Raw genomic sequence first — 22,601 nt, 5'->3', positions numbered from 1 at the left:
TGGATTTATACAACAGCCTCTTTGTTATTTTCTTTACAAACTACTTGTTTAGCTACAAATATTTACATACATCAGCATCCTCACTCTGTTTATGGACACTTTGAAAATGTCTCCATGGCACATATAAAACATGACAGCTTCTAAAATATTGCAAGTAAGTGCAATTTTCTGTGTTGATTTATCCAAAAGTTAAGGATTAAAAGAAGCCAGGAACATTAAACAACCATACTGCATATGTGGTTGATATTTCAATAATATACCTTCAAAGGATTTTTGACAAGAAGAAAGTACTTAGATGATTTTCATTTTTATTTATTTTTTTTATTAGGTGTACATATCCCCTTTAGCCTTTTTAGGTTTGTGCTCAAGCATGACACAAACCCATAAAATGCAATTAGTCCTTTGTCACCTTTATATGATCTTTATGGCTTTCGTTGATAAAAATTAAAACGATCAGTGTGTTATACTCCTTTGCAACATGAAATTTCACTCCAGCCTTTTGGATCCAGCATGTCAAAACAGCAAAAAAAAAAAAAAAATATATATATATATATATATAATATAAACCTTGTCATCAGTCTCACAGTTTGATCATTCACAGTCATTTCCCCTCTCTAAATAAACACAAATGCAATCATACTCATCCTATTACCTTGGCTTTTTTTTTTATTAGTTACAGAAATATTGCTATGACTTTCAATAAAGAAAGGGAAAAAAAGGCCAGAATGTAAATAGCTGTATCAAACCTGTACATGTTTGTTTTTATACAGGGTGAGGGATCATCTATATACATGCTACATACCGTCACACTCTGGGTAAATAAGTAGTCCCTCTGACAGGCACAGACGTTGGCATCACTTCACCTTTTTGACAGAAGGCTGCAGAAGTGAGCCAGAGTCAGTGCCTGAGGAGCAGGAGACTGATCCACGCCCTCAAGTCATTCAGTCAGACAGTGCATGTCAAACCGTTGTGTGCTTGACTACCTGTTGCTTGAAGAACAGACTTTGGACCTGTTGTTTCTGGCAGCTCGTAACAATAACAGCATGAAACAACAGTGTCTGAGGGTATTAGGTTCTGCTAAATAGTCAGAGACTTTAGTGCCCCAGGCTATATAAGTTTTTACTGTACTATATATACTGAGGTTGAGTGAGATTTGTCATACGAGCCATCTGGACCCAATGGTGGCAGCACATCACATCATTGCTGACTAGTGTGTTGTTATTGTCATCAACTTTATTTAAGGTACAGTCTCCAGGCTCAGTGAGGAGCCGTTACAGATTAATGTGGCGTTTGGTGTGAATAAATCATGTAATATGATCATGTCCCATGCTTAATCTAAACCAACCGGAGGTACTCCTTGTCCAGCAGCAGCTATTTCACATACCAACCGAAAACTCAGTGAGTTTAGTACAAACATGCTTGAAAGATCACAAGTAAAGACATGAGTAAAGTAGTCTCTGAACAGCAACATCATGGTCGAACTAACTAAGAATGAACAACACAGATGACTGACTGGCTGAAATGATTTTTCGTCGTCACACAGAGTTCACAAAGGGCTATGGGCCATGTTTGACATACTATGTGCTACTGGGGGAGACATACAAGACCAGCTGTATCTCACAGCGTCCACAAAACAAAACTTGCAATAAGTCCTGAGCTCAAGGAATGTGCAACACGTCCCCAGGCAGTCGCCAACTGTTCCAGCGGGAACACAGTAAAGACTGAGAACAGTATCCTGGAATTAACATTGCTTCTGACAAGTAAAAAGTACGATCATATATACAGATAAAAAAAAAGAAAGAAAAAATAAATGCATATGGAGTCAGGCGGGATAAGGTGGACCTATTGAAATGTCTACTTGTGATTTTAAGAGGTAAAATTAGGTGCAAAGAGATTATCAACATCAACACCTATACACCACATGACAGGTCAAGACAACTTTGGAGTGAAGGCGAAAGAGGAAGGGGGTGTCTAAGAATAAACAGGCAAGGATTTGTACACTTCCTTAACCTCTCTGTCCTTCAGTGTTGTCCACCTTAGGTTCCGAGCGCCTTGCAGCATAGTGTTCCGTACAGCATGTAAGTGTGACAAATTAAGTCATCATTAGTACAACTGGGCTGTGAGTTGAAGAGTGCTTTTTATTGTCGTGTGATAGTGTCCAATGCTGACCATTTTCCTATGGTTCGTGAATTGTTTGTTTTTTTTGTTGTCTTCTTCACTTAATGTACTTGACATCCCACTCTGCTTGAGTGACTGATGAGGTAACGCAATTACAACCACCCGGACCTCAACTGGACAGTAAGGTGCTAAAGTTTATCTTTGTAAACTCCAATGGTCTACACACTCTTTGAACTTTCAAGTGAACTTTCAAGTGTGTGTATGTATTCTTCTTAAAACTCCAGTGTGTGGGATTTAATGGGATCTATTGGCAAAAATACAAAATAATATTCCATATGTCAGGCTCTTCTTCCACAGAACCTGAAATGTTTCTCTGTAGAAACTGTTTTAACTGTAGTCCAACAGGAACAAACCAAACCTGGCTCTGGAGGGGACTTTTTCACGTTTTTAGCAGCACCTGAAGGCCACCGTACACTCCCCTACAGTAGTGCTTCCCAATTATTTTCAGTTACGCCCCCCCCCCAGACTATCGTCTATAAAATTGTGTGTGCGCATGCTCGGTGCATAAAAACCCTACTAATACTCACTGCGCACACTGACAATGAGAGAACCACTGCCATCTACTGTAGTGGATGTGAAATTACATTTTAATCTAGTAAGGCAAAAAAATGCGCCCCACTATTTGAGGAGCACTGCCCTGCAGAAGTGGAAAGGGAAGAGTGAGGACAGGGATCATCCGTTTGTAGCAATCTGCAACTTGACCACTAGATGCCACTATATCTTACACACTGGTCCTTAAGAGATCATGTAGTAAAGGGGTTAGAGATTGGGCGAGGGTCTAGGATTGAGGTGCAAAATTCAGAGTTTGGATTCAGGCTGAGGCGTGTTATGAAAAAGCAGAATTCTACAGCTGAGTCTCTTTATGTACATCAGTCCAAAACATAAAGAAAAGTCACAAAAGAGAGTGCCACGGTTCCTCTCTTTTTCCTTTGAATCTGTCCACCTTCATTTCCTCCCCCTTACCGTTCACTGATGCAGCAAGTTCAGTTCGAAATCCTGATCAGCCCACATCCTAAATGCTGCCCTCCTCTGGACAGCAGCTGTAGCAGCAGCAAGGAGATTTTCATACTCTCCCAATTTCTTCCAGCATCACACACTTCTCTTGCTTTTAATCTGTCTTTAGGTTCAACTGAGTCTTTAAATTTTTAGTCAAGTATGAATTCTTCAGCCTTAGTTTTGTGTTGTTTTGTTTCTGTGTGTGTGTGTGTGTGTGTGTGCGTGCGTGTGAGTGTTCTTCTTCAGTGTGTTTGCATGTGTTTACATTGGCAGGGTGTGTGTCACTCCTTCAGTTTGTGTGTGGCAGGGTCAGTGAATGTACGTCTGACAGGACAGCTCTGAGTGTCACTGTCCTCCTCACCTCAGCGTCCCCGCCAGCACTAAAACAACACACTCTGCCTCCTGCTCTTCCCCTGGGCTGAGAGAGAGAGAGAGAGAGAAAGACATACAAGAAAAAAAAAAGAGAAAGAGAAAAAAATTGAAAAAAAAAAAAAGGTTTGAATTTGATTTTGAGACACACACACACACACACACACACACACACACACACACACCTTCAGATTTCACTCCATGCTGACAAACAAAATGTACATTATGGGGCCAAAAGCAATCATTTCATCAGAAAATTGTGATCTGTATTCTTGCTGACAATTTGCAGGTGTTGCAACAAGGGGGAATGTTTACATTATACAAAAAAAGAAAAAAAAAAGAACAAATGATGGGATTTAGTCAGATAAAACCAAATTCCACCAAAATTCTGTGATTGGTTTGTCAAACAGCACATATAACTGAACATTTAACTGAGTAATCCAACCCATTGGTTTCAGGGCTTAAAAATGATGATAATGTTGCACGTCACATCTTTCTTTTCCTCCACATTTTTCACTGCCTCTTTAGTGTTGGCTATTAGGAAATACAGAAACACTACCCGTATAATAAGGTGATCTAGAAATCTGGGATTATAAGGACATGAAAATCTAGGGACAACTCATTTTGACCACATATTGCACCTGTAGTATTGTCACTATTATCACAACCAGGATATTTATATTTATGTAGTGAATTTTTATAACATAGAAAACTGTGTTTGCAATCCATCTGAGTCGCGAATTAAATTATACTTACCACACACTGTAATAAAAAAAACAAACATCCTCCTCCACGCTAATAAGGTGCATTTATAACACATAACAAGCAAGCACACACTAAAACAAACTCTCACTTACAGACTTTAGCTACATCTCTCGCTGGAGAAACCTAAACAGGACTGCAAATGAAAAGAATCAAATGACTCCCCATTTTTGGATCACTTTTTTTCCCCATTATGAATAAATTTTTTCTCCTTTTCTCCCTGAAATAAAACATTGGGAGTGACTCACTCAGAATAAGAGGATTAGGTAAGTGAAAGCTGAGATGGTGCCTGTGGATACAGGCCTTGCAAGGAGGGGGAAGACTGGTAGGGGAAAGAATGGGGAGAGAAAGGAACTGAGCAAAAAAAAAAACAAAGGAAAGGGGAATGAGCTGAAAAGGTGTGATATAAAGTCTTGTTTTGGTTCAGGGAATGTAAGGAGGGAGAAATGCAACAACATTTAGTCCAATTTAGCAATGACATCAATGTGCTGATGGACAGAAGAGGCCAGATAGGGAAGAAAAGGAGAGGAAGAACTGAACAGGAGACACACAGAATGAAAGAGACCGTATTTACCAGAACAATAGGGGCCAGTCAGCCAGTGGAAGTGGAGGAGAGATTGTGACTCTGAGCCCTGGGATTGGCTGCTTCTCTCTGGAAGTACTGCGAGGGTGCGGAGCCTAGCTTATGGGCCATCACTTTTTAGGGTTTAGAGGGGGAGGGTGGGGAGGTCGGGAATATTGAGGTGTTACGGAGGAGTTGGAGTAGGGTACACAAGGGAGATAGAAAGAATTAAGGAAAAGATGAACATTGCGAAAGAGCAGAGCGTGGCCACCAAGAAATAGAAGGGACAGTTCATCAGAACAGGACAGAGAGGCAGTGGTAGCAGAAAGAAAGAGACAGACTAAGACTGTGATAAACACAGGCACACCAAAGTAAATCTACACGAAAGTCAAAAAGGCACATCAGGCTTGCACAGTTAATGAATACTGTTTCACACATGGGTAAAAGCAGAAATCCTTAGCCAAGTTTGGCTGAAGTGCTTTGATTATTTATCTGCGATGAGGTTTCTGTTTATAGGTCTATAGCTTTATGTCTGGAAAGTAAATCTTTCAACATAATTTATATGTAAATAAGGCCATAATTAATTTTTTATCAAGTATAAACCACGCATAAAGAAGTGTTGTAAAATCTTCACTTGTCTAGCTTTTTGTTCATTATCGTGCCAGTCCAAATGCTGCTGATTCTTCCTGAGGCATAAAGGGCAGACAGTATTAAGTTGTGTCATCATGACAGCCACATCAGAGCTGTTTCCTTTAAAATTAAGTTCACTGAAGCGTTGGGAAATTAAATTTCCTTTGGCAGGTACAGTGGTGCTCTAAGTTAAATAAGTTACTAATACTAACATAGTACCATGTTCATAATGACAATACAAACACACATATTTCTAGCAGCAATAAATTTTACTGTAATTAAATGGTAGTATAGGCTTATGAACACTAATCACATAGTTTGACCAAGTATGACGAAAACCTTAAGGTTGTATTTATTACCAGGCTGATGTACTGGACAAATTAAAAGTTTAACCTGTAGATGGCACTAGATGAAAAGTTAGGGGATTACCTAAATCAATGCAATTTGTGCAATATCTAAACTCTATTGAATTTTATCTGATAGCTCTTAAGGTATTTTGCTTAGAGCCAAAAACATATTACTAAGGTGCTAGAGTTAAGGTCAAGGGATGTTGTGGTTAGAAAGCTATGAATTCCTGTGCAAAATTTAATGCACCTATGTGCTATTATCGTCATCAAAATATTGCACATCCCGTTTTACAGAGCAGAGATGTTACTGATTCCAAAGCGACAACATTCATACTAAAATTCTACAGTGGCCAGAAACATGTCACATTATCTATTGCCAAAGATCATTATTGCGAGTTGAGTTGGGAATCTGTATGTGGTGGATGCATGAACCTGGTGATAGAGTAGGAGGCTGTGTGACATGCATGACCACACAGTGGCATGACAACGTAAAGCACAGACAGGGAGAAATCGACAGAAGAGTAAAAAGACAGGAACAGGATCTATTCTCTACTATGCTCCCACTGGGAATTCCTCATTCCCTGCTTTTTCACCTCAATTTTTTGGATCTTTGAGGACTTACTTGACTCTGGGTAGGCTGACGATCTTTTTCCTGGATCTCTCTGGAGCTGAACGCCTTTTACGGAGAAGATGGACGCAGCTAAAATAACAGCAGAAGGTTTGTGAGACAGCATTATGACCAGCGCTGACTAGAGTCGAACAGGTCAGATTGTATGTACTTACTGTCAGCCAGTGTTTGGACCTGATCTCCAAGACATCTAAAGTATGAGTGTCTGAGGGCATCCTCAGCTGAAACACGCTTCTTAGCCTCAAACTAGAAACACACAGTGACAAAGAATGGCATGGATACAGGATTGTTAGCATTTTATGGAGTGCTTTAGGCCAAAATGAGCTAAAATTTGTTCATTTGTATGGGGCAATTTTCTTTACCTGTAGAAGCATTGAGAGCAAGTCGTGACCATCATTGTCTATTCTGTGTTAGCAAAAGCAAGAGAGAAAATGGTCAGTATAGTCAAATGCTGGCATTAGCTATATGGACAAGTGTACTTTTCCTGCCATTACAACAAACACAAGGCAGAAATAGAGTACACTTCTTGATTGATTGTAGGGTTGTTTTCCTGAAAATCAATCTCGCATTTTATCAACTTACCTATTACCTACATATAGCACTCACTTAATGTGAACACACAGACGTGTCCATACATCCAAACCTACACACCTGGGGGCATGGTTGACGAGTGGTTCTGCATGGTACCGGGGGAAATTGTAAGTCTTAAACTCTTCACTGGTGGTAATACCTGGCCAAGACTCTTCTGTAGGAGTACCTGTTGAAGAGAAAGAAGATCAGTCAATCAATCAATCAAACTTTATTTATACAGCACTTTTCATACATTAAAAATGCAGCACAAAGTGCTTCACAGAGCTAAAACAACAACATGAAAAACAGGCAACTAATATTAAACACAAAGCACAAACACAAAACCCACCCCCTCCCCCGAAACACACACACAGTATAATGACATGGCGGAGCACTGAGGAACCATGGGAGGAAACCCCCACGAGGAAACACTGGAACTAAAAACTAAAAGATTAAAATACAGTAAGAAAAAATTTAAATATACATTGGTCAAAATTGTGTAAAATTAAGAAGACTTAAGAAAGTTTATAGGTAATACAAATGCACAAGACTTAGAGTAAACTAGATGGAAATTATTAAAACCTTGTATATATAAAAAATATGTTGTTGTAATAATAATAATAATAATAATAATAACAACAACAACAACAAAAGTACAAGGCCAAATATTTGGCCTGTACTGTATACACAGAAAAAATACACACACAAAGACAAAAAAAACATGGGTGGCGAACAAGCAAATGCTCATCCATCTATTAGTGGTGTTGTCTTACCAAGGATGCGGAATATGAGGTGAAGCTCATCTTCCACAGTCGACCCAGGGAAGAGAGGTCTGCCTGTGATCATTTCATAGAAGATACAGCCCACACCCCTGGACACAGAGACATGTTAAACAACCTAAAATTCTTCTCTGATGGTAATAGATGAAGCTATAAAGAAGAACATAGGTTCAAAATGAATGAATAAAATGCAGGCATCAATTGAAAATACAAAGATCAATATTAAGATATAAAAGGAATTTCTACTAAAGAATTCTATTGATTAAGTTATATAATGCCTATATTATTCATGTATAAGGTGATCAAGGACTAAAAAACATGTCAGGGACATTTCATTTTCCATGACAAAAAAAAAAAAAAATTCATTATCTTCTTTCTTTCCAGATATAAATAATCAAACCCCAGAATAATTCCAGAAAAAAAAAACACAGATATTAAAAAAAAACAAAAAAACAAAAAAAAAACCTCCTTAGAAGACCTAGTAACATCCAGATATCCAGAATCGTTGCAAGTTAACTGTGATCTGCAGTATGTTTAATAAAATGCTACTTTGGATACAAACAAAAGTAACAAAAATAAATAAATAAATAAAAAAAGACGAACAAAGCTAGTATTAAACCTGTGTACTGTCTATAGAAGTGTGTTTGCTCACCACATGTCAATCGGTGTAGAGTACTCGGTAGAGCCGAGAAGTACATCTGGAGGTCGGTACCATAATGTCACTACTTCATTTGAGTAAGTCTTCGTCGGGACAGACTTGGCTCGTGCCAAACCTGAAGAACACAACGAACACAAATACAACACAAAAAGGAAAAGTTACCAATTATTGTGCCGCAGATTAAAACTTCAAATACTGAGTACGTTCAGAAATACAAACACTCTGAGGTTAGCAACTGTTTTCAACACTTTCCTATAATTCCAAAGAACGGTCTTAAATGGGCAAATGATGAATTACAATTACTTCCCAGTCTTTATTCATATTGCTGTTTCGGTTTGAATATAATTTAGCATTTAAGCAGCAGTTAATTGGCAATCTACACAGCAAGACAGCACAAACACTCCTGTATGTCTAACAGTTGTGTTAGTGGTTGGTCACTTGTCATATTGGCTCTAAGGGGCAGAATGGCCTCCAGGTGTTACTAATGAAGCTTTCATGGAACATATGTTTCATAAAAAATAATGGATAAAAGGCTCTGCAAATTACTAGTAGCAATTAATTTAGGTTTCTACATATTGCTTTGAGAACGGCAGTTGTCAAAGGTCAAACCAATGGCGCTGCCTGATTATAATGTAGTGACTCAGGTAAAAGTGTTGCCATACCAAAGTCTGCCAGTTTGAGCTCTCCTTTTTCATTAATGAGCAGGTTCTGGGGTTTAAGGTCTCTGTGCAGGACCTTCCTTCTGTGGCAGTAAGCCAGACCTCGCAGAAGCTGGAATAGAAAGATCTGGAGCGGAGAAAAGATTCATATGAAGTTGCCTGTAAGTTGAAGAGCAATGTTATGAATTCAACAGCTTCTCTCCGGTAGGGACTTTTAAACTTACCTTGACATTGTGAACACTCATGATGCTTCCACAGTCATCCATATACTGCTTCAGGTCTTTTTCCTGACAAGGGACAGAGGGAGGAACAAAGACAGCGCGAAAAAGAGCGTGGGAAAGAAGAAAACAAAGCATTTAGATTTGTGTTAATACAGCCCTAAAAAACATGGACCCTAAACGTGCACAGAATAGATACTCACCAAGTACTCAAACACGAGTGTCAGGCACTTGTCAGTGTGGATAATGTCATGGAGAGTAACAATATTGGCATGCTTCAAGTCTTTCAGTAGAGACACTAGGAGACACATAAGGCAGTGTTAGTTCAGCAAAAGACGAGTGATGAGAGGAAATAAAACATCTCATAGATCAGGAAGCTACAAGGCACAAAACAATAACAGCAGCTACGGGTCTTTACAGCATTATCAAAACCTTACAAGCACCCAGGCGTTCTGCTTCTTTGACATGTGAGATGCTGACATTAAAATAGTATGATTTCAACCTGCTAACAGCAGTTGAGTACCTTCTCTGATGGCTGTGCAGGGTGCACCCTCCTCATGCTCCAGTCGGATCTCTTTCAGAGCCACTAAATTGTCTGTTAGCTTGCTTCGACCCTTAAAAACTGTAGCATAGGTCCCCTGTAGAGACACAAAGTATGTGAATGTATTTGTGAAGTACAGAAATCTGAACATGTGAAATTGGATGGATTGGATGGATTTTTTTTTTTTTTTTTTTTTTGTTATTTTTGTTTTTTGTTTTTTTATTGATCTTACCTCTCCAAGTTTGTCAAGTTTGATGTAGGTCTCAAGTTTCCCAAACCCAATTTCAGACTGGAAAAAAAAAAAAAAAGTTGAGGGAGACAAGAGTGTTTGCAATGTCAGGGCCCATTTGTTTTGGCTACAGATCTGGCTAACTGTTACGTAACTGTCTCTTGAATCAGATCCTCAAGGCTAAGACGGTAAGTCCAGATTTCTTTAGCTTGGTTTTTTCAACATTTCCAGTACGCAACTAAGCACCTCTGCTGCATTTATGCGACACATTATGTATCATCTGTGTATAAAATTACCAGGTTTCATTATATGTCCACATCAGCATTATGGTTAATGTATATAGTAAACACCGATTTAAATGTCAGAAGTCTGACTAGATAGTGAAAACCTTCCTATTGCTCCCCTAGTTGTTTTTACATGTATTTGGTATCTATAATTCTTTGATAAGAGAAGCTGTTCTGGCAATCATATTTAAGACAGTGAATAAAATACACTCAACAAAAATTATGACAATGTGTTTGCAGACTCTGACATTAGCACTCTGTGGTTCACGTCTGTTGTGAGTTCCAAAGAAAGGGAGGGTGGAGATTCCAATCGCCCGCACCCCTCAAACTTCAAAGAGACTATTGCCTCCAACAGAGATTTCCCAGATCCCTGCTAAGTGCCATCATGGGCCCTTATCTGAACCTGGCATCGAAAGACCCTGCTTTCTCAGTCAGTGCCACAAATCAGCATAAAGCTGGCTAAACCCGCAGAGAGGTATCCCTTCTCTGACCCTCCACTCAGGTTGACCTGATAACATTATCTGGCAACGTGTCTCACCTAGTTTATGCTTTGATTTGCACCTGTATATAATGAGCACGTTTTTATGTACCCTTTTTTCATTTGTAAAACCCCCATATATCAAGCCATTGTCACACTCCTTCCATCAGTAATTGTTCTTGAATCAACCAACAGTAAAGAACATCCCTTCCAGATTGAGACTTGATAAGAGGCAATGCTATACACAATCCTAGGCACAACACGTCACATACACATGTCTCACAGATAGAAAAGGTTCTCCAAAGAGCCAACTCCTCCTGTCTTTTTAATACCGCAAAGTGACGTCATTATCAGTTGCACATATATTTCTTGGCCACATGAAGTCAGTATAACAACGACAACAGATTTCTTTCACTCCAGACAAGAGATTACATGTTATTTCTAAACATTTCCCTGGCAATCCGACAGGAACATGTTATATCTGGGTGCATATAATAAGAAAAAAAATCCTGAATTCATCCTGTACTTGTTTCAGATTTGGCAGCATAACATACGTGGTCCTTGGGTTTCTGAGTGATGAATTATTGATGGATGTTGCTATGTCAAGCTGTGACACTCATAGGCCTGTCAATGTTTCTCCAGCTACTTCCTGTCAGTTTTCCTCTCTTATATATGCCTATCTCTGTCAGGATTGTCTCAGTCTCAGCAGTCATCTCTCTGAATCTACCTATCTATCGCAATCTTGCACAAATATTCTTTTGCCCTTAAGCACACACAATCAAATAGACGAAGTATATATATATATATATATATATATATATATATATATATATATGAGGGGGAGGGCATCCAGTGACCAAGTTAGCTGATGAAGCATGTGATCTCTTTAAAGGCATGCATAAAAGCCAGCAGCCAAACAAACTTGGACACAAGGAGACACACTCACACACTGCAACATTTGTGTGTGCATGGGTGCGCACATAATTAACATTATTAAACAGAGGTACTTTTATTTATGAATCAGAATAAGTATCTGTTTTAAAATAATGTATGCATGCTATGTGCACAGTGTCTATTTGACTGTATGTGCTTAAGGGGAAAAGGGGAAAAGAATATTTGTGATGAGACATACAAGAGACTATGCTGAAATGTAAACAACTCCCCCTGCACTTGCACGCACGCACGCGCGCACGAACACACACACACACACACAGCCACACACACACACACACACACACACACACACCCACAAGCATGCTGCTTCCATCTCTTTGTGACAAGGGCTGTCAGGAGCTATTGCTGAATAGTGTTGCTCTTTCAGCAGGGGAGTCAGTCTCGTGAGAGGAACAGAGGCATGCATATTCAGTGGCACGTACACAAATATTCAAAAACACACACACCCCATCCACTCCAGGAAATACATCTGTGGCCTATTGCCTTTCTCAAACATGAACTGCACTGCTATACCTTAGCATCCTTTTTGTGTGTGTTTGTGTTGCTTTGCATATGCTTTCGATGGCAATGGGTTAATTTCATTTCCCAATGCTCCAGTGAGCTTACTCAGCAGAACTAGGTCAGCCCAAGTTTTCGTGGGGGGGAGGAGTGCACATGAAACCAAACAACACCGGTGTTCTGTCTAAACCCCGCACAAGAACTGAGGAAACGTACAGATCGTTCAGGTCGATGGACAGCAGAAGTAATAAATCTAAGAAAAAAGCTGTCTGCAATTTGAGCATGCAAAGAAAAGAAAGTCCACTACACGACTGTCTCTCCATGTTGAAACAAGAGAAAAGAGGATGCATTCACAGTATTGAGTGGGAGGAGGAAAATGACAGGGTTCTGCTAAGAAAAGAGATGGGAGGACAAAATAGCCTTTTCATTAGCATGGTATAGCTGGTCCTAAGGGCCTCAATCAATCAACCAATAAACATGTAGCTTTGTGTCGCCTTTTTCGTGAAAACCTGCTCATAACAACAGGCAGGGCTTGGCCCGAAGGAATGAACTGAAGCTTCAGCAAAGTCTTGAGTTTTCCTTTTTTTTTTATCATTTACAAATTGTATTATACAGTGATGAGCAAACACATTAACCCATCAATAGTTTCATATTTTTAAAGTCCTGCATAAAATCATTAAGTATAGTAGATTCAGATAAAATATCACCTCTCTCCTTAGCCCAATTGAACACTGAATAATTGACCATCAATGGACAACAGCCACGAGAGAAAACTGATAACTTCCCTTATGTTCTGTTGGAAGCGATTCAAAGATCAGAATACATGGTTTCAGATGTGAGGATCTGTTACTGCTCCTCAGACGCATGTTCTATGTTACGGTAACAAATGACAAGCATGCTGATCACCAGAACACAATTACATCACTGTAGCACTACAATGATATCGAAAATCTAGCTCTATTGTACCATCCTAGATATTCTCTGCAGTCCAGCACAGTATGGTTTAAACGTTCATCGCAACGGCCACTTGTGCTTTCTTAAATTTCCCTCCACATATTTATTTACTTTTGTTTACAGCATCCACTTTTTAAATCAGGCCTCCCTATCATTTCTTCCCATGGTGCCCTCTTGTTATTCCTTGCTGCGGCTTTCCATCCCTCTTCCTGGCTCTCTGGTCGAGTTCAAGGTGTCCCAGTGTGTAATCCTATTCAGGAGTGGAGCTGCAGCAGATGAGTCTGACGCTGCTGCTGAATTATTGATTGATCTATTGCATCATGTACGTAGAATAAGCCTAAGCAGTAATGGCCATGTGCAAGTTAACAATGTAAGTCAATGTCTGCCACTCATTTACAATGTTGAGAAAATAGCACATCTACACACTGCTCTCTTCTTCTGACCTACCATTGTGTCATAAATCCTTCTTCTTCCCCACAAACCTTTCCTTTGATCTCTGTGAGACTCCCAAAGAAAAGCTGTGTCATTAAACTGCCAAGCCAAGCCAAGAGCCGGAGGCTGGGCACTGGTCCTGTTCAATAATTACTGCAAATATGGCTGATGGAGGCCAGTCCTTTATGCTTTCCCAAAGAATATCCAGGCCTTCTGGTCAGGTTTTAAGTAAAATCTATTTGTAATGCAGAGTGAATTAAATTTTTAACGAGAGCAACTATGTGAGATGAAAACAGAGAGCTTTGCACCCGCGCTGCATATGAGAGGCAAAAAAAGTAAGATCACAAAAGAATAATGTGGAATTAAGTGCGACCAAAATATAAACCAAGCGAAAGAACACGAGTACTTCAGTTGCAATACAAAGGGGTGCATTGCATATTCATGAATATCTGCCCATTACTATCCATCAGCCCCCTCCCTGTCCATCCAGCAGCAAACGCCTCCTATCTCTCCCACCCCCAGTTTCATACTCATAATATTCTTGGCCTGGATACATAATACAGAGTTCATCGTTCACCCCCTACGGAGCTATTGTAAGCTCTATAACATAACTGAGTGTGCATTTACAATCTGACTATTTTTGTTGAGTGTGTGTGTCAGTGAATATAAAGGCCTGAGTCGACCATGTTAATGGTGCACAATAGTAAAGCGAGTTCATATTACTCTTGTTTTGAAGCAGAGCAGCATCAAAAGAAAAGCACAGACCCAGTGGTACTCGCTAAAATACACATAGAGATGCTAAGTAGGGACCAAGAGACCAGGACAGAAACCTACAAGATCTAGTTTTGGCTGTTTTCCACCTAAATACATAGTTGCAAATGTACACACAGACAGACACACACTGTATACTGACCAATGAAGCACGTCGTAGCCTGCGGCTCATGGGTTTGTCAAAGGGCGGGCTGTTCATGGCAAACTTCTCCAAGTAGCCCTCCGGTAGCCTGATATCAGCTGGGAGAGACAAACGTTTGTTTATGTCCTGAAACAGAGAGGGAAGTAAAAGTTTATGAGCTTTGTAATAGATCAACATAATACTGTGACCTGTAACCCTACAACAGCAGTTTAGATACCTAAAACATCCCCCTAAACTGATACAGACAGTTCTGCCACTTTTTAGTGTGATGCAACATTAGCTGTAATAATAAAAATTAAATAATTACACTTCAATAAAGTCATTAAAGACTTTAAACATGACTAAACATCTCAAAAAATATAAACTATTTACAATCATTACCTAAAACTAACATATTTCTTATGTGCTCTTCTTTGATGATATAGAATTGACAGATCATAATCCTATTTCAAAAATACTTTTTCAGGCCTTAGTTACTTGGCCTACTTCTGAGACTGAACAAATAATACACAATCGGCTTTCTCCAGCTGTCAGTCAGTTTGCTCCAGTCAAATGTGAGCTTTTGATTTACTGAATGAATGACAGTTACGCAACTACTAAGTCAGAGTGAAAAGACAACAACAAGACCACTACATAATGGGACCAGCTCCAAACTGGTTGTTGGCAAGCTTCAGACTACCTTTCAAAATAAATTGTTGGCAGAGTGAGAAGGTTATTCAACTCATCTGGAGACCATCTGGAAACAGTCTTCTGGCTATAGAATTTGCCTTGTGCTGACAATAGATGACTACTCATGAAGTGTGTGTGCGGCATTCAGAGTATAACTTCGGTGACTTTAGGATCAACATTTAGTGGGTCTTTTGCCTGATGATGGCCTAATTTTTACACTTTAGCATCAAAACCGCCCACAGCCTTGTACCTTGATCTTTCTGCCATTTTAGTTTTTAACTAAATTTGATCACAGAGCACATGTAAAATGAATACATCCGGCCAACTACTCCACATAACTGGAATAACTCTCCCTTCTAATCTCCTGGTGAAACTACTATTCCCACAATGCATCAGTACTATATGCTCCCCATGTAGGACATGCTCACTGGCAAGGTGTCGCAAATTATTTCCGTGGCAGCAGTGTGGTTGGCCCAGTCAACGGCCCCACGGTGTGTGTCCCTAATGCAAGTATGTGAAGTGATGTGTGTGTTTACATGCGAACAATGAGCAGTGTGTATGCGTGAAGATGAAAGGCAGATGGATTCTATGCCCATAATGGGGTTATCTGCTAACTGGCTGACATTCCAACAGGAAGTATTACACACAAGCCGCCACCCTCAGGACGGTGACACAGTCCCAATTTTAGCACACTGAATACGTCAGGAAATGTCCAGCAAACTGCTTAAGCTTATCGTGAAAAACAAGTCATACACAAAACATGCACTGACCTACAACTTTGAGCAATTTACATATTTCAAGTCATAAAAGTGCAAAATACAAGTGAATATTGGATAAAACAACACACTACTGCACAGTTGAATGTTGTTACTACAGAAACAATAACTTTTTCACAAATCTGAATTTAGATTTCATGCAATAAATAAAGCCAGTAACTTCCGATGGCCAAAACAATAGATCTTAACACATATGCATTCCCCACACTGTTTTCAGAAGGCCAACAATGTACACAAGTTGACAAAGACACTGACACTCATACCTTCGTATTCATAGACTGACTACAGACCCACATATAAAAACACAGCACACACGTGCTTCCATACTCACAATGAAGAACAGCTCTAGTAACTCCCTCATTGTCCTCCTTAAATGTCTTTCTTTACATTCTCTCTCTCTCTCTCACACACACACACACACACACACACACTTTCAACAACGCATGTCTCTGACCTGCCACATGACTGCACACACACTGACAGAGAGAGGGAGAAAGAGGCTGGCACTGTGGTAGAGTGCCATCCACATACATAAGAGGAGGAGGAGGAGGGGGAAGCATGAGCAGAGGAGAGAGGAATGGACAGATTCCTGAGGGGGGAAAGGCAGATGGGGGAAGGGGTGAACAGAGGGGGGTGGCTGAGAGGAAACATTGTTTTTCTCTTCTCTCCAGCTATCATTTTGTCCTCCATTGCTCCTTCTCCCTCTTCTCTCTCTTATCACCTCCTGAACTCTGCTCCACTGACTCCCCCTCTTTCTTTGTCATGCCAATAATCATCCCCTTTCCAGAATTACTCTATCAACCCAGCGTCTACATATCTTCCTCCTGCACGCCCCTACTTCTCTCTCTCTTTCTCTCTCTGTGGTAAACATGGTTTAAATTAGTCCCTTCCTCTATTAACAGCAAGTCAGAAGCAGCAACCAATGTGTCCAGAGGCCATTCCAGTAATACTGCTGCGCTCATCACTTTGGGACTCCTTCCTGCAGGGTCACACAGTCTGACCGAGACGTGAGCACAGAATACAAATGGCAACTTTACGTCTGCAAACAGCACAGGTTCGCACACACAGACATGCAAATTCATTTAGATCTGTAATACCTAGACTGGTCCACTACTATCATACGCAGTTCCCAATTCTGTAATTGCCTTGCACATCCAGTGGGAATTAATAACCCTATTGAGTCTACTGCAATGATCCCAAAGCAAAAACACCAACTACAGTAAAATCAACTGTGGCTGATCTTAAAGGAAACTACCATCATGCTTTGTTTAGACAGGGAAAGAAATCCTGACAATTTATAGGGCTGAAACTGACCTCACAAAGTAACGGATAATATTTCCAAAATAATACAACATTAACAAGCAATCTTGTCACATTTCCCTTTGATTGGATTTTTAAAAATGTATTTTTATGACTTAATTAAATACTGGCTGAGTTATTTTGCTTAAAAAAAAAAAAAAAAACTTGCTGGAACTTCCGGAAGAAAATAAAATGACGACACTAACAGCTTAGTTACTGTAACTGGTTCTTTTTAATTGGCAAACATAAAAACATGCAGTGCACCAAAGTCAGAGCTTGGTATAATGTGGGGGCTCCCCAGTTTATATTCCTACCATTTGACAACCTATACAGTGCTCTAGTTAGCATTTCCTTTATAATGAGTAAGTCCATAGTGAGGCAGTAAATGTCCAGGAGTAATTAGTGAAGCCATTGTTGAATCTTAGAGAATAATGTTGTGTTGTGTTGTGTGGTATTTTTTCCTCTGGTTAAATGTACAAGTGCAATAAGCCCGGTTTATATGTGTGTGTGTGCGTGCAACAGATGTATCCTGGCTGCCTGTACCTCATTAGAGATCCGCCGATGGTGGTTGTTCCTCATGCGGACCCTGACTGGACTCTGGACTTCATCCGAAGACGTCCCAGATGCCTGGTCGCTTTCTCCATCTGAACCCATCTTCACATTCTCATGGACGATGCCTGTAAAATATAAATGAACAAATCAAAAGCTGGCCAGATTCACCTTTAAAAAGCTTTCAGTAGCACCAACAATCTCAGATCTTTTGGGCAGCTTTTTTGTTTTGTTGAATGGAACATATATTTTTTTACTGCATTCTCCTCTCTCTCTGTCCATGAGGACACATTCTATTGCCATTTGTGGATTCGATCACCCCTCTGTGAAACCAATAGTAGACTCCCAATCCAGAGATGATGGATTGTACCACCAACCACTCAAGGGTGTTGGCTGAGTGTGTATAAAATGCTATTGGTAAGAGGAGGTGGTTTAAGATTTATATTACCCTGCATGCAACGGGAGCTTTTCCATCGCTGCCTGCCACCCCCCCCACACACCTCCATCCTCCCCAGAATCCATCTGATTAATGAGTCACGGTGCTGCAGATAGGCTTGCCTCCCTCAGTTGGTGTGTGAGTAAATGTGGGGGAAGGGTCCTTTCATTGTATGATAGTTCTCAAGTCTGGGTCATGTACACACAGTCGTGTGAGTGGTGTGCGTGGTCAGTGTGTGTGTGTTTATTTTGTGTTTAGGGTAGCAACTTGGCAGATGTCAAAGCTCACTCCTTTACATTATAAACACCTTACTTTACCGTCATCTACTGTTTACACTTCAAATAGCCACCATTGGCAGAGAAGAGGGAGATGTAGGGAAGATTAGGAGATCAGGAGACAATTGCCACAGGGAAAATTGATGAAGCAGAAAGAAAAATAATTCCCTTGAGTGACTGTGACATCTGAGGCATAGGATAGAATGACTAAGAGCCAGATAGGTAAAGCTATTTATTATAGTGCACTGTCTGTCAGCTACAGAGAGGAGTAATACCAGCTGAGGTCAGTCTGAGGTCATTTATGTGTCTTTTTCATGTAATCAAGGTTAGAGAGAGCAGTAGTAGTAGAATTTGAGAAGAGTAGTCTAAGCTGCAAATTTTGCCTCAACACTAAAATGGTTAAGATGCATTGTGAACAGCAAATCAACCCAATAAAGCAAACATGTTTTTCAGCACAGCTTTCTTTTCTTACTCTCTATAGCTTTGAGTACCAGACAGCTTTTTTCTTTTTTTTTTTATGTTAAGCTATCTTAAAAGTATAATATAATACGCACTGACATGTTAGTGATGTACATCATCCTCTGAGCAAAAAAAAACAAACAAACAAACAAACAAAGAAACCAAAAAAAAAAAAAAAAACTTTAACAATTGAATTTTAAGTTACTTGTTGAGATTTTCTTTTTTGCACAAACAGGTGACCTGTATATCTCATCTGTATACCCCAGATGATAATTTCATTTTACATCTGTCAGTTAGTCCAACTATCTGTTGACAAAAGCAGCATATGCTCATTAGCAAAACACAACCCAAACACAATCCCATCTGTGTAAATGCCTAGTAAACCGGTTCATCGTGAGTAGTCATATCAGGAAACAACCCACACAACCCTGATGGTGAAACATTAAGCTGAAGGTAACTGACACCAGAGTGAGGGGAAATTGATCTAGGATATCTACATACTGACAGACACGCACACATGACCATACGCTCATGTCGAGTGAGTATTATGTCACAGTTCTTCCTCCCTTTCACAGAGTAGTTGGGCTTCAAGTAAACTGTCAAGGAGATGTGGGTGTGTGAGACTGATCGACTGATCAGGGAGGAAAATTCCATCACCTGGCTCCGGGAAACAACATAATATGATCATCTTCTGCTAATGGATGCAGGATGTGCATTTTTGATATGCTGGCTTCTCCTGCAGTACACACTTTGTCTCCTCAAAATAAATGCGCAGTCACACTCACACATACATACTTATCACATGGGCTGATCTTTTTCATCTTTTACAGGTTCTTTCTGCTCCATTTCCATAGCAGCAGACTAAGAGCAGACAGTAAATGTCATGAGCTACACCTACCTCCTGGTGTGCAGCCCAGCTGGCCTATATAGGGAGGTTGCTGACTCCCTGTTAGCACGAATAAGCTGGCTGGGTAGAACAATCCTCAAAAACTGTAACTTAGCTGGAAATCCAGCAAGTGTCGGCAGTGCCTCAGAAAACGATTGGAAAGCCAATGGAAACATGTTAAAAGAAGGTGCAAATGTAAGTAAGTAGCTCAAGTAGTGAAAAGTACATGCAAGATTAGAAGTCGCTCAAACAGTAACAGAAATCTTGAGTTTTCCATCCAAAAGAGGCCACATATTCAAGTTTTGGTTTTTTTTTTGTAGTTTTTTTGAAGTGCTGCTCAAGGGTGCAATGGCTGAATTTATAGTTCATAGTTGATTAAATTCAGTTTTTTCTCGATAAGCTTTGGACTTCTTTTTTCTTGCCCTCTAAGGTGAGAATTTCTAAAACTCTTTATTAGAGCGGGACACCAAACTGTCATGAGTGACAGCAATACAGATATAGCAGTCCTTGGGCGGATAAGCAATTGAATGAAAAATTCAAAAGAAGAACTTGAAGGACTCTTCACTTCCCTCAGGAATTCATGGGATCCCCAAAGATAACCACACACACTGCCAGGGGCCAACCCACTGCATTTATAATCTGTAAAGCAGCCACATAAAGGAGATAATATTTTCAAATTAATAGGTTTAAGATATTAAAAGTCTTAGGATCAGCAGATTCGGAGAGGAGTCTACTTTGCATAGCTCACGTTCTTTGTAATGAATAAAACCTCAGGACACTTGTTTGATCTTAATTTCATTTTCCACGGGGTGAAATCACTATTTCCCTTAATGCAATGTGAGCACAACTATCATAAGACTTTATATAACCCAATGCAGGGTTAATGTTGGTATCATTTACTGAGCAATATTTAACCAAAATCTTTTTAAAATGTGGCCAAATAAAACCTGTTCAGTATTTTCTTGGACCTGGATTTGAAGAAATGGATGTTCGGGATGTGGATGAAACTGATGATGAAGATGGGTGATGAAGACAGCAATGAGACTCACCAATACGGTTTCCTGGAGGACGGCACGAGTCCAGCACTCGAAGCATACGGAAAGGTGACAGCCTGAGCGGGGTGTCTCTCTCCCCCACTCTCACCCCCTCTCCCAATCTAGCCTCCCCAGTCTTAGAGTCTCCCACTCTGGTAGCCCGAGCAGCGCACCCTTGGGGGTTGCCTGGCACATCCATTTTCCAAGCGGACTCAAAAGCGTTACAGCAGAAAGTACTGACAAAATTTTTTAAAAAATTCTAATAATAATAATAATAATTCTCAAGGAGATTTAAAAGAAAATAAAATTAAATTAAATTACATTTGGATTCTTCACAGAGTTGATGCCATTTCAGTCCAGTCCGCTGCTCTGGGTGGGATCGAGGAGTTTTAACTTCAGGCTGCCCCCTCACCTTTAGGAGAACCCCACAGGTCTTACATTGGGAGGACAGTGCTGACTACCAGGCACACAAATCAAAATGCAAGAACTCCCTCAGCTACTACTCCACTTTAACTCTCTCTCCTTCTGTCTCTTTTTCTCTCTTGCTGTGTTTTCCTGTAGACACTCCCTCTCCCTCTCTCTCTTTCTTGCTGTTCCTCTTTCCGCAGTCACAGTCTGCCTGCTGACTAAGGAAGGTCAAACACTGTGCAGGTAGGCAAAATGCTGCAGAGATGGTCCAACACACCCGAGCTGAAAACTGTTACACCCCATCGTGTCATAATAACAGGTGTTCTGTCTCCATCTATGTGATTTAGACTGAAACTCACACACACAAGTGCAGAGACTCAAACTTACAGTCCAAGGGGAAAAAAAAACAACAACACACTTTCACCTTTCTGGTGTTCAACTATCTGACCTCTTTGGCTTCCAGCTCCTCCTTTCACGCTGCCTCCCTGGTTACCTCGTCAATTATAGTCTAGTGTCGTCATGTTTAGTCCTGTTTGGCTCCGTCTCTATCCAATCTCCTCCCTTTGTCCTTCCTTTGCTCTTCCTCTGTTATTCAGCACAGCATGCTCTTCAGGCTGTTGTGCCGCTCTCTCCCTGTCTTTACTCCCCTTTCTCGACTGCTCCCTCCTTGCCTCTGGCGCCCCTATCAGTGCTTTCAGCGTTGTTAGTATATCGTTCCCTCCCTTTACCTTGCTATTACTCTCCTCCCGCTCATGTGATCCAATCTCTCATCCACTCCCTCTCTCTCTCACTTGCTCGTTCGTTCGTTCGTTCGTTCGTTCGTTCTCTCTCTCTCTCTCTCTCTGTCTCTCTCCCTCCCCTCACACCTCTACCACTGCCTCCCTCACTCCTCCTATTTCTATCTGGTTCTAGAGATGGTTGAATATACAGTACAGCCCTCCTTGCTTTCTATTCAGGACCCGATGACAACATTTTCTGCCTGATCAGACTCTTCTTTGTAATCTGTCTCATTTGGTGTATCTCATTTACCAGCCCTTCCTCTGTTTCTTGCTTCCCCGCTATCTCTTTCATTCCCTCCTTTCCACCCTCTGCCTCCTTATCCCGATTACTCCCTAGTGTGGAAATTGAAACCCTGAGGCTTCTAAACGATGCCTCCAGCATCCCAGCTTCA

At 40.4% G+C, this 22,601-nt stretch overlaps 1 protein-coding gene across 5 annotated transcripts in view; it reads right to left on the bottom strand.

The window, feature by feature from the left end:
• Positions 1 to 288: 288 nt before the first annotated feature.
• Positions 289 to 22,601, bottom strand: part of LOC115045719 (cyclin-dependent kinase 17-like) — a 34,042-nt gene continuing 11,729 nt past the window's right edge. For 2 of the 5 annotated variants that reach the window (XM_029505524.1, XM_029505527.1), the window contains 14 exons: positions 17,927 to 18,060; positions 14,640 to 14,765; positions 10,130 to 10,186; positions 9,880 to 9,994; positions 9,560 to 9,654; positions 9,363 to 9,425; positions 9,142 to 9,265; positions 8,474 to 8,594; positions 7,816 to 7,913; positions 7,124 to 7,229; positions 6,835 to 6,877; positions 6,628 to 6,718; positions 6,467 to 6,544; positions 289 to 3,592 (listed from right to left, as the gene is read on the bottom strand). In XM_029505524.1, coding sequence (XP_029361384.1) covers positions 3,555 to 3,592; positions 6,467 to 6,544; positions 6,628 to 6,718; positions 6,835 to 6,877; positions 7,124 to 7,229; positions 7,816 to 7,913; positions 8,474 to 8,594; positions 9,142 to 9,265; positions 9,363 to 9,425; positions 9,560 to 9,654; positions 9,880 to 9,994; positions 10,130 to 10,186; positions 14,640 to 14,765; positions 17,927 to 18,060 — 1,289 coding nt within the window. In that variant the 3' untranslated portion in view covers positions 289 to 3,554. Of the gene's footprint in view, positions 3,593 to 6,466; positions 6,545 to 6,627; positions 6,719 to 6,834; positions 6,878 to 7,123; positions 7,230 to 7,815; positions 7,914 to 8,473; positions 8,595 to 9,141; positions 9,266 to 9,362; positions 9,426 to 9,559; positions 9,655 to 9,879; positions 9,995 to 10,129; positions 10,187 to 14,639; positions 14,766 to 17,926; positions 18,061 to 21,037; positions 22,082 to 22,601 lie in introns of those variants that run through there. The other 3 variants (XM_029505526.1, XM_029505528.1, XM_029505525.1) reach the window with 3 other exon arrangements.

The sequence above is a fragment of the Echeneis naucrates genome, chromosome 7 (assembly GCF_900963305.1).
Source record: "Echeneis naucrates chromosome 7, fEcheNa1.1, whole genome shotgun sequence".
In the NCBI taxonomy this organism is placed as follows: Eukaryota; Metazoa; Chordata; class Actinopteri; order Carangiformes; family Echeneidae; genus Echeneis; species Echeneis naucrates.
The sequence above is the reverse complement of the archived record's forward strand: the minus strand, read 5'-3'. Positions and strand labels throughout refer to the sequence as shown.